Source organism: Bos mutus, chromosome 15 (assembly GCF_027580195.1).
Source record: "Bos mutus isolate GX-2022 chromosome 15, NWIPB_WYAK_1.1, whole genome shotgun sequence".
Classification (NCBI taxonomy): Eukaryota; Metazoa; Chordata; class Mammalia; order Artiodactyla; family Bovidae; genus Bos; species Bos mutus.
The window spans coordinates 36,728,700-36,751,375 of NC_091631.1; the positions used below are offsets into that span (position 1 = coordinate 36,728,700).

The following is a 22,676-nucleotide window of genomic DNA, read 5'->3' on the forward strand; positions in this document are numbered from 1 at the left end:
GTCTACAGGGCCACTTTCCTCCATCTTCACAGAAAAAGCCACTTGCTCACTCAAAGGCAGACCCCAGTTCAGGGCCCCAGAGTCAACCATGACTGGATGCAATAGGGTGCTGAAGCTCCCACCCAACGTCCTTAGCAACCATTGGGATGAATGCCCTTTCCTGCCCTACCCTTGGATTTGAGTCTAACAAGTAGGCTCTGACTGGGGGCTTCCCTGATGGTCCAGTGGCTAAGACTTTGCAGGGGGCCTGGGTTCGATCCCTGATTAGGGAACTAGATCCCACATGCCATAACTAAGAGTTCAAATGCTGCAACTAAGAGTTCAAGTGCATACCACCACTAAAAATATCCCACACTCTGCATAGACAAATAAAATAAACATGGAGGCTCTAACCTTGTTGCCAGGGTTTGCAGATGCTACTACTCTGGAGATATTTTAAAAAGTGTTTTTAAAAAAAACAAAACCTATTGCCTTTAACTACCTTCTTTGGCTATCTTTCTTCCTTTTTCTTCCTTACTGGGTATCAGAAGACAAGGAGGAGCTTACTCATACTGTATATGCAGTGACTAAGATTTACTCATTCAGAGGAAGAAGAGCCTGTTTCTAGCTCCACCTCTGAAACTAGGAAGTTAGAACTTAGCACTCAATCCCTAGGAAAATTTTTCAAGCTTTCCTAAATGACCCTTCAATCAGTGACAAACCAAGACTAAATTATAAACTAGTTTTAAGCATATAGCTGTGTGAATGTATGGTCTTCAACTGGATGTGAAAGTATGAATGATCCTCATAAATCTAAAGTTGAGCAAAAGAAGCTGGATGCAAGAGTATAGACCAAACTATTCTCTTTATTTGAAGTCAGGACACTGACTACCTCTGCTAGGGAGTGGGGCTGAGGATGAAAAGAGAGCCAAGAGGGGAGTCGAAGAGCCAGCTTCAGGGGCATGTGTATAGGGCCCTGTGCTTTGAAAGACCCCACAGTTGACTTCAAGCTCTGCGGTCACCATCTTAAAGTTCTTAATAAAACTGGAACATTGCATCTTCATTTCTCTTTGGGCCCTGTAAATTATATAACTGCCTCTGGGTATTGGTGATGTTTTCTTTATTTTTTTATAATTTTATGTGTTTATTTTATTTTAGCTATTTTTGGCTGCACTGTGTCTTCATCGCTGCGTAAGAGTTTTCTCTCGGTGCGGCAAGCAGGGGCTACTCTCTGTGGTGGTGCACGGGCTTCTCCCTGCAGTGGCTTCTCTCGTTGCGGAGCGCAGGCTCTAGAGCCCAGCCTCAGTAGTTGTGGTGCACGAGCTTATTTGCTCCGTGTCATGTGGGATCTTCTTGGACCAAGGATTGAACCCTTGTTCCCTGCATTGCAAGGTGGATTCATGACCTTACACGCTTTTATTACTAAATAAGAAAAAATAAAATTTCATTAACAAAGCAGATGACATAGGAAATTAGAAGAGGAAAAAAGTCACAGCAAAGCAAAATTTAAAGAAAGCAAAAGGAAGAAATTAATAAAGATAAAAGCAAAATGAATTACTTCAATAGCAGAAAAGCAATTGATTGATAAATCTAAAATCTAGTTCTTTGAGGTTGCTGCTGCTGCTGCTAAGTCACTTTAGTCGTGTCCGACTCTGTACGACTCCATAGACGTCAGCCCACCAGGCTCCCCCGCCCTTGGGATTCTCCAGGCAAGAACACTGGAGTGGGCCGCCATTTCCTTCTCCAATGCAGGAAAGTGAAAACTGAAAGTGAAGTCGCTCAGTCGTGTCTCTTAGCGACCCCATGGACTGCAGCCCACCAGGCTCCTCCATCCATGGGATTCTCCAGGCAAGAGTACTGGAGTGGGGTACCATTGCCTTCTCCGAGGTTGGAGGAAAGCAAACAATAAAACTGATAAACCACTAGCTAACATGATGAAAAAAGACTAAATAGGGAATTCCCTGGTGGTCCAGTGGTTAGGACTCTGTGCTTTCACTGTCAAGGGCCCAGGTTCAATTCCTGGTTGGGGAGCTAAGATTCTACAAGCCTTGTGGCGCAGCCAAAAAAAAACATAACAAAACATAAATATACAAATTAGGAATGAGAAAGGGCTTATAAGCATGGGTAAGAGGAAATAATGAGAAATACAAGTGAAAACTTGGCCCTATTACAATTTAAAATCTGAAAGAAATGGATAATACTCAAGGAAATATAAATTACCAACAGGGACTCAGAGACGGTAGAAAATCTAAATACACAAATAACCATGGACAGAAGCTGTCAAAAGCTACACCTCAAAGAAAAAGTGCTGAACCCAGACACATTAATGAGCAACTTCTTTCAAATTTTCACAGAATCAACCATTCTTATACTATTAAAGCTGTTGGAAAGCAAAGAAAGAAGCAAACATTCCACTATTTTGTGAAGCCAAAATCTTATAGAGATTGTACGACAGAAAAACTATGGCTCAGTTCCATTTATAAAAATAGATGCAAAATGCCTAAATGAACATAATTTTGCAGTATACTTTGAAAGCAGCTTGACTATAGTTTATTTCAGGAAGGATAGAGTGGCATAATAGAAGGAAATCCATTAATTTAATTCACCACATACATAATTAAAAACAGAAAAAAAGACTAATTAAGAGAAATGCTAAAAAGGGGGTATAATGGAATATTCACTCCTCAAATATTCTGATGAAAGAAACTTCTCTAATATGGTAGATATAAATCAAGTCCACATGTACATATATACACACCTTATCACCCAATATTATTCAGTTCAGTTCAGTCACTCAGTCATGTCTGATTCTTTGTGATCCCATAGACTGCAGCACGCCAGGCCTCCCTGTCCATCACCAACTCCCAGAGTCCACCCAAACCCATGTCCATTGAGCCACTGAGGCCATCCACCCATCTCATCCTCTGTTGTCCCTTCTCCTTCTGCCCTCAATCTTTCCCAGCATCAGGGTCTTTTCAAATGAGTCAGTTCTTCGCATCAGGTAGCCAAAGTATTCAAGTTTCAGCTTCAACATCAGTCCTTCCAATGAACACCCAGGACTGATCTGCTTTAGGATGGACTGGTTGGATCTCCTTGCAGTCCAAGGGACTCTCAAGAGTCTTCTCCAACACCACAGTTCAAAAGCATCAATTCTTCGGCACTCAGCCTTCTTCACAGTCCAACTCTCACATCCATACATGACCACAGGAAAAACCATAGCCTTGACTAGACGGACCTTTGTGGACAAAGTAATGTATCTGCTTTTTAATATGCTGTCTAGGTTGGTCATAACTTTCCTTTCAAGGAGTAAGTGTCTTTTAATTTCATGGCTGCAGTTACCATCTGCAGTGATTTTTGGAGCCCAAAAAAATAAACTCAGCTACTGTTTCCACTGTTTCCCCATCTATTTGGCATGAAGTGATGGGACGAGATGCCATGATCTTAGTTTTCTGAATGTTGAGCTTTTTTAAAAATTTTTATTTTATTTTTTAACTTTACAATATTGTATTGGTTTTGCCATATATCAACATGAATCCACCATCCTGAACCCTCCTCCCTCCTCCCTCCCCATACCATCCCTCTGGGTCATCCCAGTGCACCAGCCCCAAGCATCCAGTATCCGCATCGAACCTGGACTGGCGACTTGTTTCATATATGATATTATACATGTTTCAATACCATTCTCCCAAATCATCCCACCCTCTCCCTCTCCCACAGAGTCCAAAAGACTGTTCTATACATCAGTGTCTCTTTTGCTGTCTCGTATACAGGGTTATTGTTACCATCTTTCTAAATTCCATATATATGCGTTAGTATACTGTATTGGTGTTCTTCTTTCTGGCTTACTTCACTCTGTATAATAGGCTCCAGTTTCATCCACCTCATTAGAACTGATTCAAATGTATTCTGAATGTTGAGCTTTAAGCCAACTTTTTCACTCTCCTCTTTCACTTTCATCAAGAGGCTCTTTAGTTCTTCTTTACTTTCTGCCTTAAGGGTGGTATCATCTGCATATCTGAGGTTATTGATATTTCTCCCGGCAATCTTGATTCCAGCTTGTGCTTCCTCCAGCCCAGCGTTTCTCATGATGTACTCTGCATATAAGTTAAATAAGTAGGGTGACAATATACAGCCTTGACATACTCCTTTTCCTATTTGGAACTAGTCTGTTATTCCATGTCCAGTTCCAACTGTTGCTTCTTGACCTGCATACAGGTTTCTCAAGAGGCAGGTCAGGTGGTCTGGTATTCCCATCTCTTTCAGAGAAAGAGAAAGCCTTCCTCAGCGATCAATGCAAAGAAATAGAGGAAAACAACAGAATGGGAAAGACTACAGAGCTCTTCAAGAAAATTAGAAATACCAAGGGAATATTTCATGCAAAGATGGGCTCAATAAAGGACAGAAATGGTATGGACCTAACAGAAGCAGAAGATAGTAAGAAGAGGTGGCAAGAATACACAGAACTGTACAAAAAAAATCTTCACGATCCAGATAATCACAATGGTGTGATCACTCACACTCACCTAGAGCCAGACATCCTGGAATGTGAAGTCAAGTGGGCCTTAGGAAGCATCACTACGAACAAAGCTAGTGGAGATGATGGAATTCCAGTTGAGCTATTTCAAATCCTGAAAGATGATGCTGTGAAAGTGTTGCACTCAATATGCCAGCAAATTTGGAAAACTCAGCAATGGCCACAGGACTGGAAAAGCATAGAACATAGTTTGAGTATTTATTTCATCCTTGCCATATTTCTCTGCTCTTGTTGTTTCTAACTACTGGTTGATAAACATACAGACAGACATACAGAGCCCTGGAAAGTTAGCACAGCTTAGTCGTGGTGGGTGGGAGTGGGGACAGGCATCAAACACAAGACTTGGCTGCTTCAGAAATCTTTGACGGCAAACCTGCTTTGTCCGCAAAACGGGTGATACAGTCAGAAGTGGCAGGAGCATGTGTGAGCTATCCTATGCCCCAAACTGAGTTTCTGGATCAGTTAAATTCTGAAGCTGGTTACTAGGGACAAAGTCTTTTATTCTGCACTTAGAAGTGAGCCTGTAATAAATCAAGAGCGATCCTGGAAGCCCCTTCCTTATCAGCACTCACCATGGACGACAGGCAGAACACAGAGCTGCTTGTCTGAGACCGGCCGGAAGACCAGTCCAAATGAAATAACCAGGCTGAGAGAACCAGAGCACACGCTCCTATTCCAAGAGCAAAGCCAGAGAAGGGAGAAAGGGACATGAGAAAATGGAAGGAGGGCTGGGGCATCAGTGACCAGAAAGAGTGGAGAGCTACAGGATGTCAGAAAAAGCAGGGTATGGTTCTCCAGGACCTCTGCCATATTCCACTTGCCCCATCCTGTTTTAGAGCAATGTTACAGCTTCTCTCTTGTCTCTCTCTTTAGTTGGTACCCAGGCATTTTGGAAGTGAGATTTTTTGATAAATTTGTATATTTCTCCGTATGGTTAATATATTTACTGTAGGCTAATTTTTTTTAATAGAATCATTATATAGTTTTGCAACCTTTTTAAAAATTATATCTTAGATATCTTTTCATTTGTGTATATAGCTCTATCTCATCATTTGGCAAACTGTGGTTACTTAATATTTAATGGACATTCAGGTGGCTTCCAATTTTTGGTATTATATGCCATACCTAGAACACAATTCTCCAGATGTCCATTTGGCTTATTCCCTCACTTAATTCAGACTCCTGCTCAAATGTCACTTCCTCGAAAGGCCTTCCTAGATCACCCTATTAAAATATCACCTCCCCCCAACCCTCTGGGGCTTCCCTGGTGACTCAGAGGGTAAAGAATCTACCTGCAATGCTGGAGACCTGGGTTCGGAGCCTGGCGAGCTACAGTCCATGGGGTTGCAAAAGAGTTGGACACAACTTAGCGACTAAACAACAAACATTCTTTTACATATTTTTGCAGACCTGTACCCATGGACAGAGGAGCCTGGTGGGCTGCCGTCTATGGGGTCGCACAGAGTCAGACATGACTGAAGCGACCTAGCAGCAGCAGCAGCAGCAGCAGTAGCAGCAGAAAGGTTTAGTAGCATTGCTGAGTCAAAGATGATCAATATTTAAATTGCAGAAGAAACAGTCAAAATGATCTTTTAAAATGGTACCAATTTATACCCACCCCCATAGTGGACAGGAATGCGTTTCTCCAAACCCTTAGCAACACACCATAGTATTAATCTTCGCAATTTTTCCTCTTGAATTTAGAATTTAAAATACATGTGGGTTTTATGGTATAACAAAAAGGCAGAGGTGCCAAGTATGACTGTCTTTGACACCCATGACCCCCACTGCGTCCTGCTACCCAAACCCTAGCAGCACACTGCCCATGGTGGGATCCTGTGACCCTGTCTTCAGCAAGTCTCCCAGTTAGTTCTCACCCTCACCTTACCCAATCCAGCTTGTTTGAAGGTTCTAGCGAAGGAGTGCAGCTATTCCAATACCCTTTCCGACGAGCTTGATCTTGCAGCTTGAGGAGGGACACACGTGAAGGGGTGATGCAGGAAGGGGACACTGGTCTAGCCAGCCAGATCAGCTGAGTCAACCCTGGTGATTAATGGGGTGATAGATGTCACAGCCAGATCGCCCTCACACGCGAAAGAGCGAGTCTTGAAGTCAGTAGTGACACAGTCTCAGTTATACCAGCTGTATGACTATGTGATATAGGCATTTAACCTAGTTGGGTTTCATTTTCTTTCATTTTTTTCATTTTCTTCATTTGTAAAAACATGAATTAAAATACCTCGGAGCATTCCTATAAAGATTAGATAAATATGGAAAGCATCTGGCTTAGTGCCTGCCATATACAGCCAGCACTATAGCCTTCCCAGCTCCCTCCAAAGCACCCCAGCTTTTTTGTGGCCCTTAGGATATTTCTCATACCCTGACTCGTATAAAGGTAAGGGCAGTAGGCAGGATATGGATCATGCTTGAACAAGGCACACACCCAATAGAAGATGCCAGGTAGAGTTGATTTCTGCATTCAGGAACTAATTCACCCTCATGGGTATTTTTTTTCCATGTACATATTTATGCCCACCAATCAGCTGATCGTACCTAGTAGTACTGGGTACTCTCCACCCAGTTAGCTCCTGGATGAGCTCATCTCTCAATCCAGTCTGAGCTGGATTTTTACAGAACTTTAAAACTGACTCACCACTGAATCATTAAAACATAGCAATACCCAAACACACCCCTGTTGCCACACAAAAGACCAGCAAGGGGTGTCTGCCTCATCTCCTTTCCCTCTCCTACTGAGACAGGGCCCCTTGTTTCACTGGAGAGGTGTCATCACATCTTTTGTGCTGCAGTAATCTGAACAAAGCTGGTTCAGCCAATCACAGTGTGGCCGCAGAGACTGGCAGTCCTGTAGTCCTCCAGATCATTTCCTGTGTGTGTCACTAACCCAGGAGGAGAGGCAATCAATCAATTACCCGACTGTGTATTTAGCACTGCTGTTCTGTTGGTCACTCGCTCATGACTCCTCCTGTTTATAAATAGATTCCTGTGACGTGACCTTTTCAGTTACTGAAACTCATTAAGAATTTAGAGAAAAGCAGCTCTTTGCAAGTATTAACAATACTGGAGAAAATGGGACTACTTAGTTCCATTCCTCTAAAAAGGAATTTTGAAATAGCAAATAGGAAGCATGATGTTTTGGCTGCCTCACAGAGCTATAATTTTAAATGTTGGTTGAGAACTCCTCTCTTATCTAGGAATGCTATGTCCAGTGGCCAGTACTGTCTCGGGAAAAGTCTTAAAGTTAGCATTATTGCCACAGGCCTTACTGAGTGCAGTGGACTATCAAGCCTTTGAAGGCCAGAGGGGCCATGTAAAGGCTTAGATGACTTCGAGTAGGCCTGAAGGCTTCTCTCACTAACACAACTGGTCATAGCAGAGGTTTTGTGTATGTACACACACAGTGGTTTTTTTCCCTTTTTGTTTTGGCCGTGCTGCAAGGCATGTGGGATTTTAGTTCCCTGGTCAAGGATTGTGCCTCCTGTAGTGGAAGCTGGGAGTCTTAACCACTGGACCACCAGGGAATTCCCCAGATACAACTTTTAAGTACCCTAGCACAGTCTTTCAGTGTTGAAATCCCCAAAGATAAACTGATTGAGAATTTTAGATCCTCAAACTTTTTGTACATAATCTATGTAATTGATACAATTGTATGTAATGGAATCTGCTGTTGATCTTACATAAATGTTAGAAGGATAAATGGAAAGAGTATGTTGGTAATCCTTAAAGATTAATTAGGCATGAAAATAAAGTACGTTCATTCCATTAAAATACAAGCTTTCAACTGGTCACTCTTTCCTAGCTATACTTTTCAAGTTCTTATCAATACTATCTCTGTTCTGATTTGATCATCCTCACTGGCTATACACAGACTTAACTGTTTATTCACATTGCGTGTTTAGTCGCTCAGTCATGTCTGACTCTTTCTGACCCCATGGACTGTAGCCTGGCAGGTTTCTCTGTCCATGGGGATTGGGTTGCGCCAGGGGACCTTCCCAACCCAGGGATCGAACCCAGGTCGCCCACATTGCACGTGGATTCGTTACCCTCTGAGCCACCAGGGAAGTCCTAAGTTTCACGTTAGGCAAACTTGTTTTGAGGACACCAGGAATCACAGGCTGCATTTACTGATTAAAGCCATTAACAAGTATGATTATTCTCAAATAACACTGCTGTAATTAAGGACTTTCCTGGCAGCCCAGTAGTTAAGACCTTGCCTTCCAAGGCAGGGGTCACAGATTCAGTCCCCAGCTGGGGAGCTAAGATCCCACATACCTCATGGCCAAAACGTCAAACATAAAAACAGAAGCAATATTGTAACAAAGCCAATAAAGAGAATAAAAAATGGTCCACATAAAAAAATCTCTAAAAAAAAATTGCTATACTTAAAAGTACACACAAGATTTATTGAACACTATATGTAAGGCACAATGCTAGTCTCCCATTTAATCTATTGAACAACTAAGGGGGAACTGGATTTGATTATTCTGTATCAGAGTGAGCTGATGAACACGCGGTGAAGTGGTCAAACAATGTCATCCATCAGAGGGTATTAAGGCAAGCGACAAAGTACAGAAATCTAAACTACACCTGAGAAGTAAAATGCAAGCAGTGGTAGGGTTACCACATTCCAGCCTGAGAACTGGATTCTGGAGCCAAATGGCAGTTGGTAACAGTTAAGAGCTGGGCTGAAGTGAGGTGAGCTTTGCTGAGAGAACCAGTGGAAGGGGATCGGTAAAGACACCAGGAAGATGAAGAAAAACAGTTGAATTTTTCAAGCATATTATTTGGCTTTTAAGTGAAAAATAGATTTGACCAACATGACTTAAAAAAAAATTAGATATCTATTAGAGTAGGCTTATCTTTACAAAAAGTTATTTCTCCAGAATAAAAAGCATAAGCTAGAAAGGATTCAGCTGTGGGTAAAAGCAGGCTAGTCTTGAGAAACATTCCTAGAAGCCTTACATCACTGTGAAAAATTAGTTCCTAGTTCTCAAGGACCTTTCATTCAAAAGTTCATGGCTTATGTTTACGAGAATACGCACATATATTTATGTGCTGTATAAAAAGTATTTGAGAAGGTGATTTAGGACTCTCAATTATAAATTTTCAGGGCAGAAGACTTATTTTGCTGCTAGGACAAGTGAATGGGCCAACAGCAGAATGAAAGTCTTTACTTGGTAAATCATCATTGTTAAAGGAGAGAAACAGGTTAAGTTTGTTCTCCCAGAGCATGATTTTTACTCAGTTATTACAACATTACCACAAAAGCTGCCTAGTAACATTAGTTAAAAACAACACAGGGTAGGGAAAGAGCAGGAAATTTGAATTAGATATGCCCCGGGGCAGGTGGGCGTAACCCCTTCTCTCAGTACAGTGAGTGCTGTACTCTGAAGAGCGTGAAATTTAAAAAATCGGAACAATGGTTTAGAATTTCAGTTAGGATATTGCTGCAGTTAAACCCATAACGTTGTGCCATGTTCTCAGCCGCAGGAGGCAGGGCCTGGATTTCTTACTCATTTGGGCACTTTTGTTGATTAAAGAACACTACATTTTAATTATTCCGGAAACATTTATTAAGCACCTTCTTTGGAGCCAAGGCACACTGCTGTTTTCTGCAGCTCTAAAGATAAATAAAACTTGATCTCAGCCCTGGTTGGGAGAGAAGCCAAACAAGTAAACAAAGGGTGTTACATAGTCCACGCAGGGTGTGGTGAAAAGTCTGGAGCAGGGAACATCTATTTTACATGGAAGTGGAGAAAGTCAAAGGATTCTTGCCCTGAGTATCACTTTTAATGATACTTAAAAAATTTTTTTTTTCGTCTTTCCCCCAGTCATTCTATACATCTGGTGGGAATTTACCTCTCCTATTCTGTGTGAGGACCTGGGTGTGAACCAAGAAATCTTCCCTTCCCATTGGGAATCCACACCCTTTTTGCCCCCGCTGATTTTAAGAATATCCCAGTTTAGGGAAGCAGAGAGGTGGCAAGGTTAAGAGTTGACGAACAAAGAGTATTAGAAGAGTTTTCACCTCCAGGAAGGGGACTTCGGCAGAGGGTTGCAAGGTTAAGTGGGAGACTTCTGTATCATTTGAACTAATAATATTGAGAGATAAAATAAACCAATAAATATGTAAGTAAGGGTCCTATTATCACTCAGAAGATACTGAGCACCTAAGCCGTATCATTTACTTTGCTGACAAACGTCCACATAGTCAAAGCTATTGTTTTTCCAGTAGTCATGTATGGATGTGAGAGTTGGACCGTAAAGAAAGCTGAGCACCAAAGAATCGATGTTTTTGAACTGTCATTGGAGGAGACTTTTGAGTCCCTTGGGCTGCAAGGAGATCCAACCATCCATCCTAAAGGAAATCAGTCATGAATATTCATTGGAAGGACTGATGCTGAAGCTGAAGCTCCAATTTGGCTACCCGACGGGAAGAACTGACTCATTGGAAAAGACCCTGATGCTGGGAAAAATTGAAGACAGGAGGAGATGGGGATGACAGAGGAGGAGACGGGGATGACAGAGGATGAGATGATCAGATGGCATCACCAACTCGACGGACGTGAGTTTGAGCAAGCTCTGGGAGTTGGTGATGGACAGGGAAGCCTGGCATGCTGCAGTCCATGGGGTCGCAAAGAGTTGGACACGACTGAGTGACTGAACTGAACTGAAGCCATATCAGAATACTGCAATAAACAAAAGGAAAGGTCCTTATACTCAAGGACCTCATTTTCTAGAACGGAATAGTAGTTAACAATCAACACACTCTGAGATAGATAAAAGCCTGTCAAGGAAATGAAGCAGGATGTTGTGAAAGAGTGAAGGGGGTGGGAGGCAGCTTGATTTTGCATACATAGAAACAGCAGATATAGAATTCTTTATATAGGAGAAGCGTGGGGCAAAAAATTAGGGGGCAGGGGTGTTTAGGAAGCACACTGCTTTACATACAACTCATGTTACAGATCAACAAAGAGTAGAAGTTTTACAGAGTTATTTTTATTTATACTTCACATGAAATTTATAAAATGTCAACTATCCATATCAAAGAATTTATATTTCTCACTAGGAGGGAAGAGGTGTTGGAGTGCTGAATCACTTCAGGCATGTCCAACTCTTTGCGACCCCATGGACTGTAGCCCACCAGGCTCCTTTGTCCGTGGAATTCTCCAGGCAAGAATACTGGAGTGGGTTGCCATTGGGGAGGGTGCTAAAAACCACTCCTTGGCTTTTCAGAGAATGGCACTCCTTGAAACATACAAAATAGTAGAGTTCCTGTCTTCTGAGCTTAAAATTAAGTTTGGATTAACACACACAAAAAAGAAATATCAGTTAGCAAATATTTGGAGAAAATGACTGTTTACTCTTCACTGCATCTTCAGTTATGTAATCTCAGGGAATTTCCCATGTGATAAATACTAAGATGTGTTTCCATTACTAAAAATCCAGCTTAAATTTTAACTTTTGAAAAGTGTTAGAACAGCATATATGGTCAAGTGTTAATATTCATGAAGTGCCACAAGCCCATGAAAACTGTCCAGTGATATGAATCAAAACAACAAAATTAGATCAACAAACATTAAGTACCCAGAGAGTCCCTTGGACTGCAAGGAGATCCAACCAGTCCATTCTGAAGATCAGCCCTGGGATTTCTTTGTAAGGAATGATGCTAAAGCTGAAACTCCAGTACTTTGGCCACCTCATGCGAAGAGCTGACTCATTGGAAAAGACTCTGATGCTGGGAGGGATTGGGGGCAGGAGGAGAAGAGGACGACAGAGGATGAGATGGCTGGATGGCATCACTGACTCGATAGACGTGAGTCTGAGCAAACACCGGGAGTTGGTGATGGACAGGGAGGCCTGGCGTGCTGCGATTCACGGGGTCGCAAAGAGTCGGACACGACTGAGCGACTGATCTGATCCGATCTGATCTGATCTCATGTCCAGAATTCTCAGAGTGTACTGTAATCCACTGCCAGTGAGAACATAATTTTTTTTTTTCTGGAGAGCAATTGGGCAGTTTATATACTTTGACACAGTAATTCCTACTTCTTTGAATGTATCCTAAAGAATAAAAAACAAAACGGAGAAAACAACACGAGAAGGAAGAAGATTCATTAGGGTGTTAGAACTGAAAAAATTGTCAGAAACTTCTGTTTTCGACAATAACAGAGGATAAATCACAATTTGACAGGAGTACTAGGGAAATTTTTTCTCAAGTTGCTTTGAAGTTTGCAGCAAGCTAAGCCGATCTGTTTTGCCAACACTTGCCCACGTGCTGGCAAACAAATATAAACACCGTGGCCGCGTGGTGGGCACTTGGTTTTGTGCTTAGGGCCGAGTGTGGAGCTGCATTATTTACGGTGAACGAGTTGGGGGGGTGGGGTGGGGGGGAACGGAGATGGCAAAGACCACGATCTGGGGGCGTTCTGCATACACCCCGGCCCATAACAGCCTCTCTGGAGGGAAACAGAGGCTCAGAGACAGCCCTTCAGCCAGGGACCTCGCCTGAGAACTCGAGTCTCCTCCTTCTGACTGTCAGTCAGTTCAGTCGCTCAGTCGTGTCCATCTCCTCCGACTTGGTGTCAGCCTAACCCATTTGCACACACTTCGGTCCAGAGGCCGGAGTTACCATTCCCGGCTTAGACCACGACTCGGGAACCTAATCTCCCCTTAGCCACGCCCATGCGCCCCAGGGGCCGGAACCAAAGGGATGCGGGACGTTAAGGTCAGTCTCCCTCGGGAGCAACCCAGGGCCACATCGGCCTCCTGCTCGCCCCGACCCGCAGGGACTCGGAGGCGCTCTCCAGCCGCCAGTCCAGCTCCACCTCCGAGAAGTCGGAAGGGCCCCGAGGCTGTAGTGTGCGGGTTGGCGCTCGGCTCGGCTGAGTTCAGCCCTCAACCACCGCCCCTCCCAGAGGGCCGCCTAGGGTCTCCTGCCCGGCCCAGTCCGGGAGGCGCCAGACCCAGCTCCCAGGCATCCCGCTCGCTCATAGGCCCGAGGCGCCGCGCCCGCCCTGGCCAGGCCCGGCGCCGAGAAGGAGGGGCGGAGCCAGCGAGTTCGCGCCAAAATCGCGTAGCCGATCCCTCCCCAGCGGACTACGTCGCGCCCTCCATTTTTTTCAAACCCTAGGCTGGGTGGAGATTGGCGGACTGGGCACTCACGTGGTTAACGGTCGCGGGAAGCCGCGGAACCCGAACCTGCGGCTGGACCTGCGGAGACCCCAGACTCGGCGCCCGGGCCGCCCCGCCTCTGCCGGACAGCCCGCGCAGCCGCCTGCCCCGCCGGCCGCCGCCCAGAGCGTTCCGGAGCCGGCGTTCGCCGCCGCCGCCGCCGCGCAGGCCCGCCGCCGCCGCGGCCACCGGGCGCGCCTAGTCGCACGTGGCGGACCCGCCCCCTGGGCCGGCCGAGCCCTGGACTCCGCGGGCTCTGGTTCTCCGGTCCTCCGCCCCGGCCCCAGGGGCGCGATGAGCTTCCTGAGCCGGCAGCAGCCGCCGCCGCCCCGCCGCGCCGCGGCCTCCTGCACCTTGCGGCAGAAGCTGATCTTCTCGCCCTGCAGCGACTGTGAGGAGGAGGAGGAAGAAGAGGAGGAAGAAGGCAGCGGCCACAGCACCGGGGAGGACTCGGCCTTTCAGGAGCCCGACTCGCCTCTGCCTCCCGCGAGGAGCCCCACAGAGCCCGGGCCCGAGCGCCGTCGCTCTCCGGACACAATCCCCGGCAGCCCGGGGGAGCTAGAGGAGGACATGCTGCTGCGGGGCGCCTGCCCCGGCGCGGACGCGGCGGGCGGCGGGGCAGAGGGAGACTCGTGGGAGGAGGAGGGCTTCGGCTCCTCGTCTCCGGTCAAGTCGCCGGCCGCGCCCTACTTTCTGGGCAGCTCGTTCTCTCCAGTGCGCTGCGGAGGCCCGGGGGATGCGTCGCTGCGGGGCTGCGGGGCGCGCGGGGTCGGCGAGGGCGCCTGCTCGCCGCTGCCAGACTACCCGGGTACCCCGCCCCACAAGACCTTCCGCAAGCTGCGGCTCTTCGACACGCCGCACACCCCCAAGGTGAGAGGACGCGGCCGCCGGGGCGCCCAGAGCCCGCGCCGGCCCAGCCTTTTTAAAAGGCCGCGGCGCCGGGAGCGGAGCGCGGCGCTGCCCGGGTTCGGTTACATAACCGCCCGGCCTCACCCCAGCTCGCTCTCCGGCGCGGTAACAAAAAAGTTGGCAGTCTTTTTTTTGGGCCCTGCCCAGCAGTTGTCCGTTAAGATTATGTAACTGAACAATGGGCCTCGTCTGGAACTTCTTCATCTTTCAAAGGGGCTGATCGGCGCCGTCCAGGTGGCTGACGATTTAACGCCCGCCGAGTCGGGGCGGCCCCGAGCGTGGCAGGCGGGAGTGTGGCACCGATAACGCGGTTTGAAAGGATGCTCCAGTGGTGCTGGCCCGGCCACCTGACACTCCTCAGCGCCGCAGCCATCTGGTGCCTTTTAAACGCAGTGATCACTCCTGTAATTTGGGCGGCGCACTCAGGAGTTCGGTTAAAAAAAAAATGCACTTATCGTTTCGTATCAGGTGGCCTTTTGGGGGAAAGTTTGAGATACGGAGGGAGACTGCGCTTCGACTTGGGAGAAAAGGCTGGCCTTCAAGTATTTACAGCCTTAAAAAGGCTCGTAAATAACTCGGGGTAGCGTTTAAACCTCTTTCCGGAAAGAATATTTTATTTGGTAAGCGTTTGTTTACACTCGGGTTTGCAGTTCCCAAGTTTGATCAGCCGAAGTGTCTGGATTAGGAACGTCCAACTGTTAAAAACCAGCGTGGATTTTGTCGCCTGGACCCTCAGGCTTTCATACCATTGATAATGTCTCTTAAAGAAGTAGGTATTCAGCACCTGTGTGTTGAGTGGCAAGTGAGTATGCAGATTACCACTTGTAGAACTTTAGAAGTAACAGCAGATTTTAAAGCAGACACTTACCGAAATTCAGACAGTATCGAACTTAAAAGATTAATGTGGAAAATGTACCTTTTAAAGTGAGTTTCAGTCCGCTTACTAGTCATAAACCTTAGGAGATGTGTGCTTTTTGTGCCTTACTGTTTATTGGCCGACTTGCCCAAGGCAAGTCTGGAAGTGAGGGGAGGAGCTCTTTGGTGGTGGCTTTCAAAGCCCTACTTGGATGGGGGAGGGGAGCTTTTATGTGACTCCCAGAATGCTTTCTATTTTTAGATGGATTGAAAGGTTTCTTAACTTTTAGCTCCTAGAGTGAACTTAATTTTAGTTTTCATTCATATTCTTTTTAGGGCTAGAGACCTGTTGACTTTTTCAGGAAAGGTGGTTAGTATCCAGCTTCAGGCTCCTAAGTAAACCACTGTCTGTTTTGCTTGAAAGATTAACAAGGGTTGGTGTGTTGCTTTGACCTACACATTCAGCCAGGAGAAAGACTTGTTGAAAATTAGGTTGAGAAGGCTATCTATAGCACTTGGATCCTAAGCGTTTCTTTTCCTCTCCTAGAGTTTGCTCTCCAAAGCTCGAGGAATCGATTCCAGTTCTGTTAAACTCCGAGGTGGCTCTCTATTCATGGATACAGAAAAATCAGGAAAAAGGGAATTTGATGTTCGACAGACTCCTCAAGTGAATATTAATCCTTTTACTCCAGATTCTCTGTTACTGCATTCCTCAGGACAGTGTCGGAGAAGAAAGAGAGCATATTGGAATGAGTAAGTTATTTATTTTTCAACAGTTTGGTTCCTCAACCACCCAAGACTGGTTTGGCATAATTAAAATTTAATTTCAACCAAATGATTTGGAAGTTTATGGGCTGAGAATTTTCTCCATTACTAGCAATTTTCAGTAATCAGCTCTGGCGTGGGAAAGGAAGAAAGAAAAGGTCTAGATAAATTCTAGTAAATCTGCTTCTGTCAAAATGAGGCAAGCAGAGAAAGTTGATTTAGAAAGGCTTTAATTTTGATATGTGTGGTGATGTTGGTATATCTAAACAGGAACAACATTTTCATCACTTGGTCTGTATCTTGTCATTACAAAAGTAAATGCTTTCTTTTCGGTTTTCATTCATTAAATTTTCATTTTGCTATATATCTGTCAGATAGTTTTGGATCTCTAGTTGATGGATCTGTCAAATACATTGATAGAAAAAATAATATTTTTCAGTTCCTGTGGTGAAGACATGGAAGCCAGTGATTATGAGTTTGAAGATGAAACAAGACCTGCTAAAGTCAGTAGCTTTTGATTTCCTTTTTATTGGTTTTTTAAAAAATTTTCTTTTTATTGATTTTTATATTTGTTTCTACTTAACAAGCTATCATATACACATGTTGAAATTGAAAGCCACTCAGTCATGTCTGACTCTTTTCGACCTCATGGACTATAGCTGGCCCGGCTCTTCCATCCATGGAATTCTCCAGGAAAGAGTACTGCAGTGGGTTGCCATTTCCTTCTCTGGAGAATCTTCCTGCCCCAGGGATTGAACCCAGGTCTCCTGCATTGCAGGCAGATTCTCTACCAACTGAGCCACAAGGAAAGCCCATATATACATGTTAAATAAGCATTAAAACATAAGATAAAATTTTTAAATTTCATAGTGTTATCACCTTAGTGAAAAAATCACTTTCGTACCTTTATAAATATATGGATACACTTTTTATTACAGAGAATTACAATTACTGAAAGCAATATGAAGTCTCGATATACAACAGAATTTCATGAGCTAGAGAAGATTGGTTCTGGAGAATTTGGTTCTGTGTTTAAATGTGTGAAGAGGCTGGATGGATGCGTTTATGCCATAAAGCGATCAAAAAAGCCATTGGCTGGCTCTGTTGATGAGTATGTATTAAAGATTTTGTCTTTTGCTCTTTTGTTCATCAGTATGGTGTTAGAAATGTTAAGGTTTTAGGTGGTCAGTCACTGAATTTAATCTCTAATGTTTGAGAAGTTATAATGACTTAAATCAGATCCATTTCATTTTGTGCCATTTGTTTTTATTGGATTTGGTAGAGTAATATGAGGAGTCTGATCTTGGAGCCTAATTTAAATTTTGTATTTCTAGTAGCATCCATGAATTCACAGTAGAGTAGAATTTCATCTTTCCTGAATTGTAGAGCCAGCAAGATTCCTTCTTTCTAACATTCTTAAATGGCATTATGTGTGCTTAGTCGTGTCTTATTCTTTGCAACTCCATGGACCGTAGCCCACCAGGCTCCTCTGTGTGGAATTTGCCAGGCAAGAATACTGGAGTAGGTTGCCATTTCCTACTCCAGATTCTTTAATGGAAACCTTTGGGAAAATCTCATACAGAGTTTTAATCCTCTTTTAAGCAAGTTCTTCAGCATAATGAATGATAGATCCAGAAGTCAAGATTCTTTTATGAACTTTCAGATAAATTAACTCAGTTTATCTTAAATAAAAATGATTTATGATTCTCTTAATCTCAAACTTCTAGGCAGAATGCTTTGAGAGAAGTATATGCTCACGCAGTGCTTGGGCAACATTCTCATGTAGTTCGATACTTCTCTGCCTGGGCAGAAGATGATCATATGCTTATACAGAATGAATATTGTAACGGTGAGTAACGGTTCCCCTGTAAATGTGTAAGCTCAAGAAAATGAACACCAAGGAAATAATTTATTTTTTATCTAAAGTCTTGCTCTAATTCTATATATCTTTTACCTGTTATAAATTCAAAGATCAAAAGCCCTGACATGAAGTGCAAGTTATTCTTACCTGGAAGATAAGATTGAAAACCTTGTTTTTTCTACCTAGATAGTAGAACCATGCATATTATTTGTATGTCTGTTACTCAAATTAAACTGATTTTCTTGAGAGGATAGCAGCCTTGCCATGTATTTTGGTATTCCTAGCACTTAGCATAGTGTGGGGGAGGGATATAATAGTTAATAAGCCAAGCTCCCTGTATCTAGCCTTCCCTTTGCATTTCATTTTATGTGCTGCTGAAACTGATAATGGTTACTTGTAAAATGACAGTGACTCTCCATTGATATAAATTCAGCCATTTTTGAATCTTGCTCCCCCTACCATCTATCCACCCTTTGTTTACCACTAGAATCCACTGAAATGTTTCTGTAAAGAGAGAATTATTCTCATTAGTTCCCTAGCTGTGCTTGCCTCCTTTCTTCCTCCCTGCCTCCCCCCAAAAAGCATTTATAGAGGTTTAACTTTGGACCTTTATATGGTTTTGAATTTCAGCAGGTCCTTCAACAGTCATCCTGGGTCCTTCCTTTTTCACTAAATCTTTACCAAAGTCCTGGCCTCACTTCTGATTCTTACAGATCTGTTATTAAACACCTAAAATTTTGTATATGATGGATTTTTATTTCTGTACATCTTCAGTGAAATATTAGAGAACTTAGAATTTATTGAATACTTGAGTAGTGAAGATTATTTTTGTTGATTCTCATTTTTTCCCCTAAGACTAGCCATTTCATAGCTTGTGAATAAATAAGTGGTATAAGTAGTAGATCAAGTTTTCTGTTTTGGAAAATAATGAACAAAACAGATGTAGAAGATCCATTTCTCATACCTGACTTCTCACTGAGTTGTCATTTTATTCTACACCCTTGAAAAAATATAATTGTTCAGTATGCAGCATTGCTGCTGCTTTCACAAATCTCTTGAAATGTTTCTATTCATATCATCAAAATATTTATGTAGCTGTCACCTGTGGCTTTGTGGACTATTCTGTTGCTTAACCTCCATTTTTTAGTTACTGCACTTACTAATAGTATAACTTGATTATAATACCTTCTTTCCTCCATATTTGCTAGACACCATCTCCTTCTAGTTTCTTTCTACCTCTCACCTTGTTGATGTGACTTGCTGTCAGCCACAGTCCAGAAATCACAAATTTGTAGCAACCTACCAAATACGTGGTTGTGTTATTTAGTTGATTCTGAGATAACTGGCTTGGGCCTGGGATTTGAGTGAGGGGGATGAGCCGTTTTGCTACCCTCTCAGATTACAAAGACCCTGTCCTGTAATAAGGTTAGATTATAAAATAATCTTTTGAAATAATTTATTATTTTGGAGCAGTCTTAAGCACTTTAGGAATATGGATCTTTAAAAAAATAAATAAACTTGTGTAAAATAGAACAGCCTCTTTGTATGATGTTTTGCTTAGATGAAAGAAAATGAGGCTGTCTAGATATATTTGTGAGCTCTTCTGTTTGCGTTTTCCACCATTTTCTCCACATAAACCCTAAATGTTCTAATAGACCTAGCTAGATCCTTTTCTGTAGTTTCACAGGGATGGATTCGGTTATCATTCATTTGTAGTGTTGATTAACTGATATCCTTTATCTTAACTGATTTTTTATCGAAAACAGTTGTTTGCATTTTGAGCCTGTTTTCTTGATTTGGTGATAGATGGAATTTCTACTCTTGATAAGCAGGTGTAGAAAAATGTTAATTGATAGCGCAGGAGAACCTGAAATATCAGATGAATGGTTTGCTCTTCTCACCTTTCTTACCCTTTCAGCAGCAAGATAGAAGAAACTGGCCCAGCTGTAGTAGCTAGACCCATTAAAAAGCAGCCATATTATTTCTTGGTGAACTTGATCTAGGACTTCAAATTCACATATCCCAAAAAGCTTATTGACCTGCTCCCTTCTAGAGCTCTCTTTTTCCCACAGTTCAAGATTTGTACAAATTAAGTTTGGAGAACATACTTAATCCTAAACTATACAGGTGTGTGATTTACTTTTATTTTTACCGCACATTTGATGTTTTTGCTGTTTAGACTTGTTCAAATTATAGGACCTCCTTTTCTGAGTAGTATATCATCGACCTAGATTTTTATTACCTTGCTTCTGGTTTTATTATTCCCAACTAAGCTTTAAGCAGAAGTGGTTTGTTTATTTTTTAAACATAACTCATTTCCTCTGAGACAGAGTATAAACAAAGTTTTTAATAAAACTTATGAAGTATAAACTTAAAGTTTTTTAAAGTATAAACAAATTAGCTGATAGGTTTGATTCTATAAAAGCAGGTTTGTTCTTATTCATAGTAAGAGTGGTATAAATTAAAACTATACTAAGATACTGGATTTTACTTATAAAATTTGTAGACTCTGTTGTTATGTGTGTGGGAAAATAGGTATTCTCGTACATTAAGCATGGAAGTGTGATTTGGTACAGCCTTCTCTAAAGGGGACTGTGTGTGTGTGTAATCGTCCAGATTTGTCTTCCAAATCCCCAGATTTACATAACCTTATGCTAGCGGATTTTAAGTATTAGCCTTTTGAAATCAGGAATTGAGTGTGTTTTATGTGAGCTTTCAGAGGCAATCAAGTCTTGGCATTGATACTGTGAAAACCAACCCAAAACTGTTTTGTAGGGTAAATGGAAATGGCGCTCTCAGCTATAGGAATTTATCCTATATGTAATAAAATAGTGTCTCATACACCCAATGAATGTGTATAGTACACTGTATATACCATTTGACCCAGCAGTTTGTTTGTAGGAGATAACAAAATATGTGTGAATTCCTGAGACTATAATTTGTAGTATTGAAAAGTGAAAGTGAAGTCGCTCAGTCGTGTCCGACTCTTTGCGACCTCATGTACTGTAGCCTACCAGGCTCCTCCCTCCCTGGGATTCTCCAGGCAAGAGTATTAAAGGCTTGGAAATCATTTTTAAATGTTCATCAATTAGGGGATTGGTTAGTGCATTACCATTCAATTATGCAATGGAATTTTGTATACCTAAGAAAGGAGTGGTCTTTGTATATTATAAAGAATGATCTTCAAGATAATGAAAATGTGTTATTGCTTGTATAAAAAGGAGTTGAAAAGAATTCATAACATTACTCTGGGAAAGAGAACTAGGTGGGTTGCTAGAGTATGTATTGATAAGACAGAGACTTTATATTATAGTTTGTACACATGTGAGTGTTTTAGCTAGTGAAAGAATAAATACAATTTTGATTTCACAAGCAGGTTGAAGAGAATAGGTCCTGTAAAATGTCATTTTCTTGGTTGCGTCTAGTCATACAGTAAAGATGAAAGAAAAATGGTATTTCAGAAAGAAGAAAATTCTAACTTTTCTTGTGTTTGTTAGGTGGCAGTTTAGCCGATGCCATAAGTGAAAACTACAGAAGTATGAGTTACTTTACAGAAGCAGAGTTGAAGGATCTCCTCTTACAAGTTGGCCGGGGCTTGAGGTATATTCATTCAATGTCTTTAGTTCACATGGATATAAAGCCTAGTAAGTATTACAGATCATCTGACCTATATATGTTCTTTAGGGTTTTATAGAATAAATGATTTCATTAAAACAATATGGCAACATAAAACATTTTACTATGTTTTTTCATTGTTAGTTTTTTTTTAACTTTTTATTTTATACTGGAGTATAGCTGATTAACAATTTGTAATAGTTTCAGGTGGACAGCAAAGGGACTCAGCCATACAAATACATGTATCCATTCTTGCCCCAACTCCCCTCCCATCTAGGCTGCCACGTAACACTGAGCAGAATTCCCTGTACTGTACGGTAGGACCTTGTTGGCTATCCATTTTAAATTCAGCAGTGTGTACATTTCATTTTAGCTTTAAAAGATTTTTGACCCACTTAGTAGTAGTGTTTCATTTCCCATCACCTCTTCCCTTGTTACACCAAAAGATCTGAAATAATACTCTCATTTTTGCTAAAAGCTGAAAAAAAATGTTCTGCATCTTATGGGAACCACAGTCTTAGAGTGGGACTGATGGGGAGACTAAAAGAACTCATGTTTAAAGCCTGTCTCTTGTACTAGGCTATATAGATCTGTACTTTTAAATTAATGCTGGTGCGGCTAAGAGGGTTATTGTTATTACTGTTTTGTTCAGAAAAGAAAATGGTACATGCATTTTTATTTTGCGTTTAAAAAAGGATGCAAGTGAATCCTACACTAACATTTTAGTGCAGATCCCTCTCGTCAAAAGTCACGTCGTAAGGTACATACTGTTTTAGAACTTTTTTAAAAAGATACTGTCTCTACCTTTCCATTTCAATAATTATCTACTTGCCAGGTCATATTAAAATTTTTCCTAGTTGACCAAAGTCCTTAGCAGTTGCTTCATCCAAACTAGCGTCCATTTCAGAACCATGCATTACATCAGGGTAAATCCATTTTCTTTTTTTAGGTTTTACTCTTCCCCTA

General features: G+C 42.5%; 1 protein-coding gene, 1 long non-coding RNA gene and 1 other non-coding gene across 6 annotated transcripts in view; 2 read left to right on the top strand and 1 right to left on the bottom strand.

The window, feature by feature from the left end:
• Positions 1-13,835, bottom strand: LOC138991002 (uncharacterized). Of its 3 annotated transcripts, none has more exons than XR_011467038.1 (4): positions 13,697-13,835; positions 6,402-6,556; positions 4,503-4,681; positions 1-1,401 (listed from the first exon to the last, which is right to left on the bottom strand). It is a non-coding gene; the product is annotated as an uncharacterized lncRNA (long non-coding RNA). The 3 variants fall into 3 exon arrangements; XR_011467040.1 differs by having other exon boundaries at positions 6,397-6,556; XR_011467039.1 differs by lacking the exon at positions 1-1,401 and adding an exon at positions 3,722-4,073.
• TRNAE-UUC (transfer RNA glutamic acid (anticodon UUC)) lies at positions 1,938-2,010 on the top strand. Its single transcript has one exon. It is a non-coding gene; the product is annotated as a tRNA-Glu (tRNA).
• WEE1 (WEE1 G2 checkpoint kinase) overlaps positions 13,721-22,676 on the top strand; it is a 14,315-nt gene continuing 5,359 nt past the window's right edge. The window contains exons 1-6 of one of the 2 annotated variants that reach the window (XM_005911751.3): positions 13,721-14,575; positions 16,017-16,222; positions 16,674-16,737; positions 17,173-17,345; positions 17,962-18,083; positions 21,593-21,739. In XM_005911751.3, the coding sequence (XP_005911813.2) occupies positions 14,000-14,575; positions 16,017-16,222; positions 16,674-16,737; positions 17,173-17,345; positions 17,962-18,083; positions 21,593-21,739 (1,288 nt within the window). In that variant the 5' untranslated portion in view covers positions 13,721-13,999. Of the gene's footprint in view, positions 14,576-15,036; positions 15,235-16,016; positions 16,223-16,673; positions 16,738-17,172; positions 17,346-17,961; positions 18,084-21,592; positions 21,740-22,676 lie in introns of those variants that run through there. The other variant, XM_070383910.1, reaches the window with a different exon arrangement.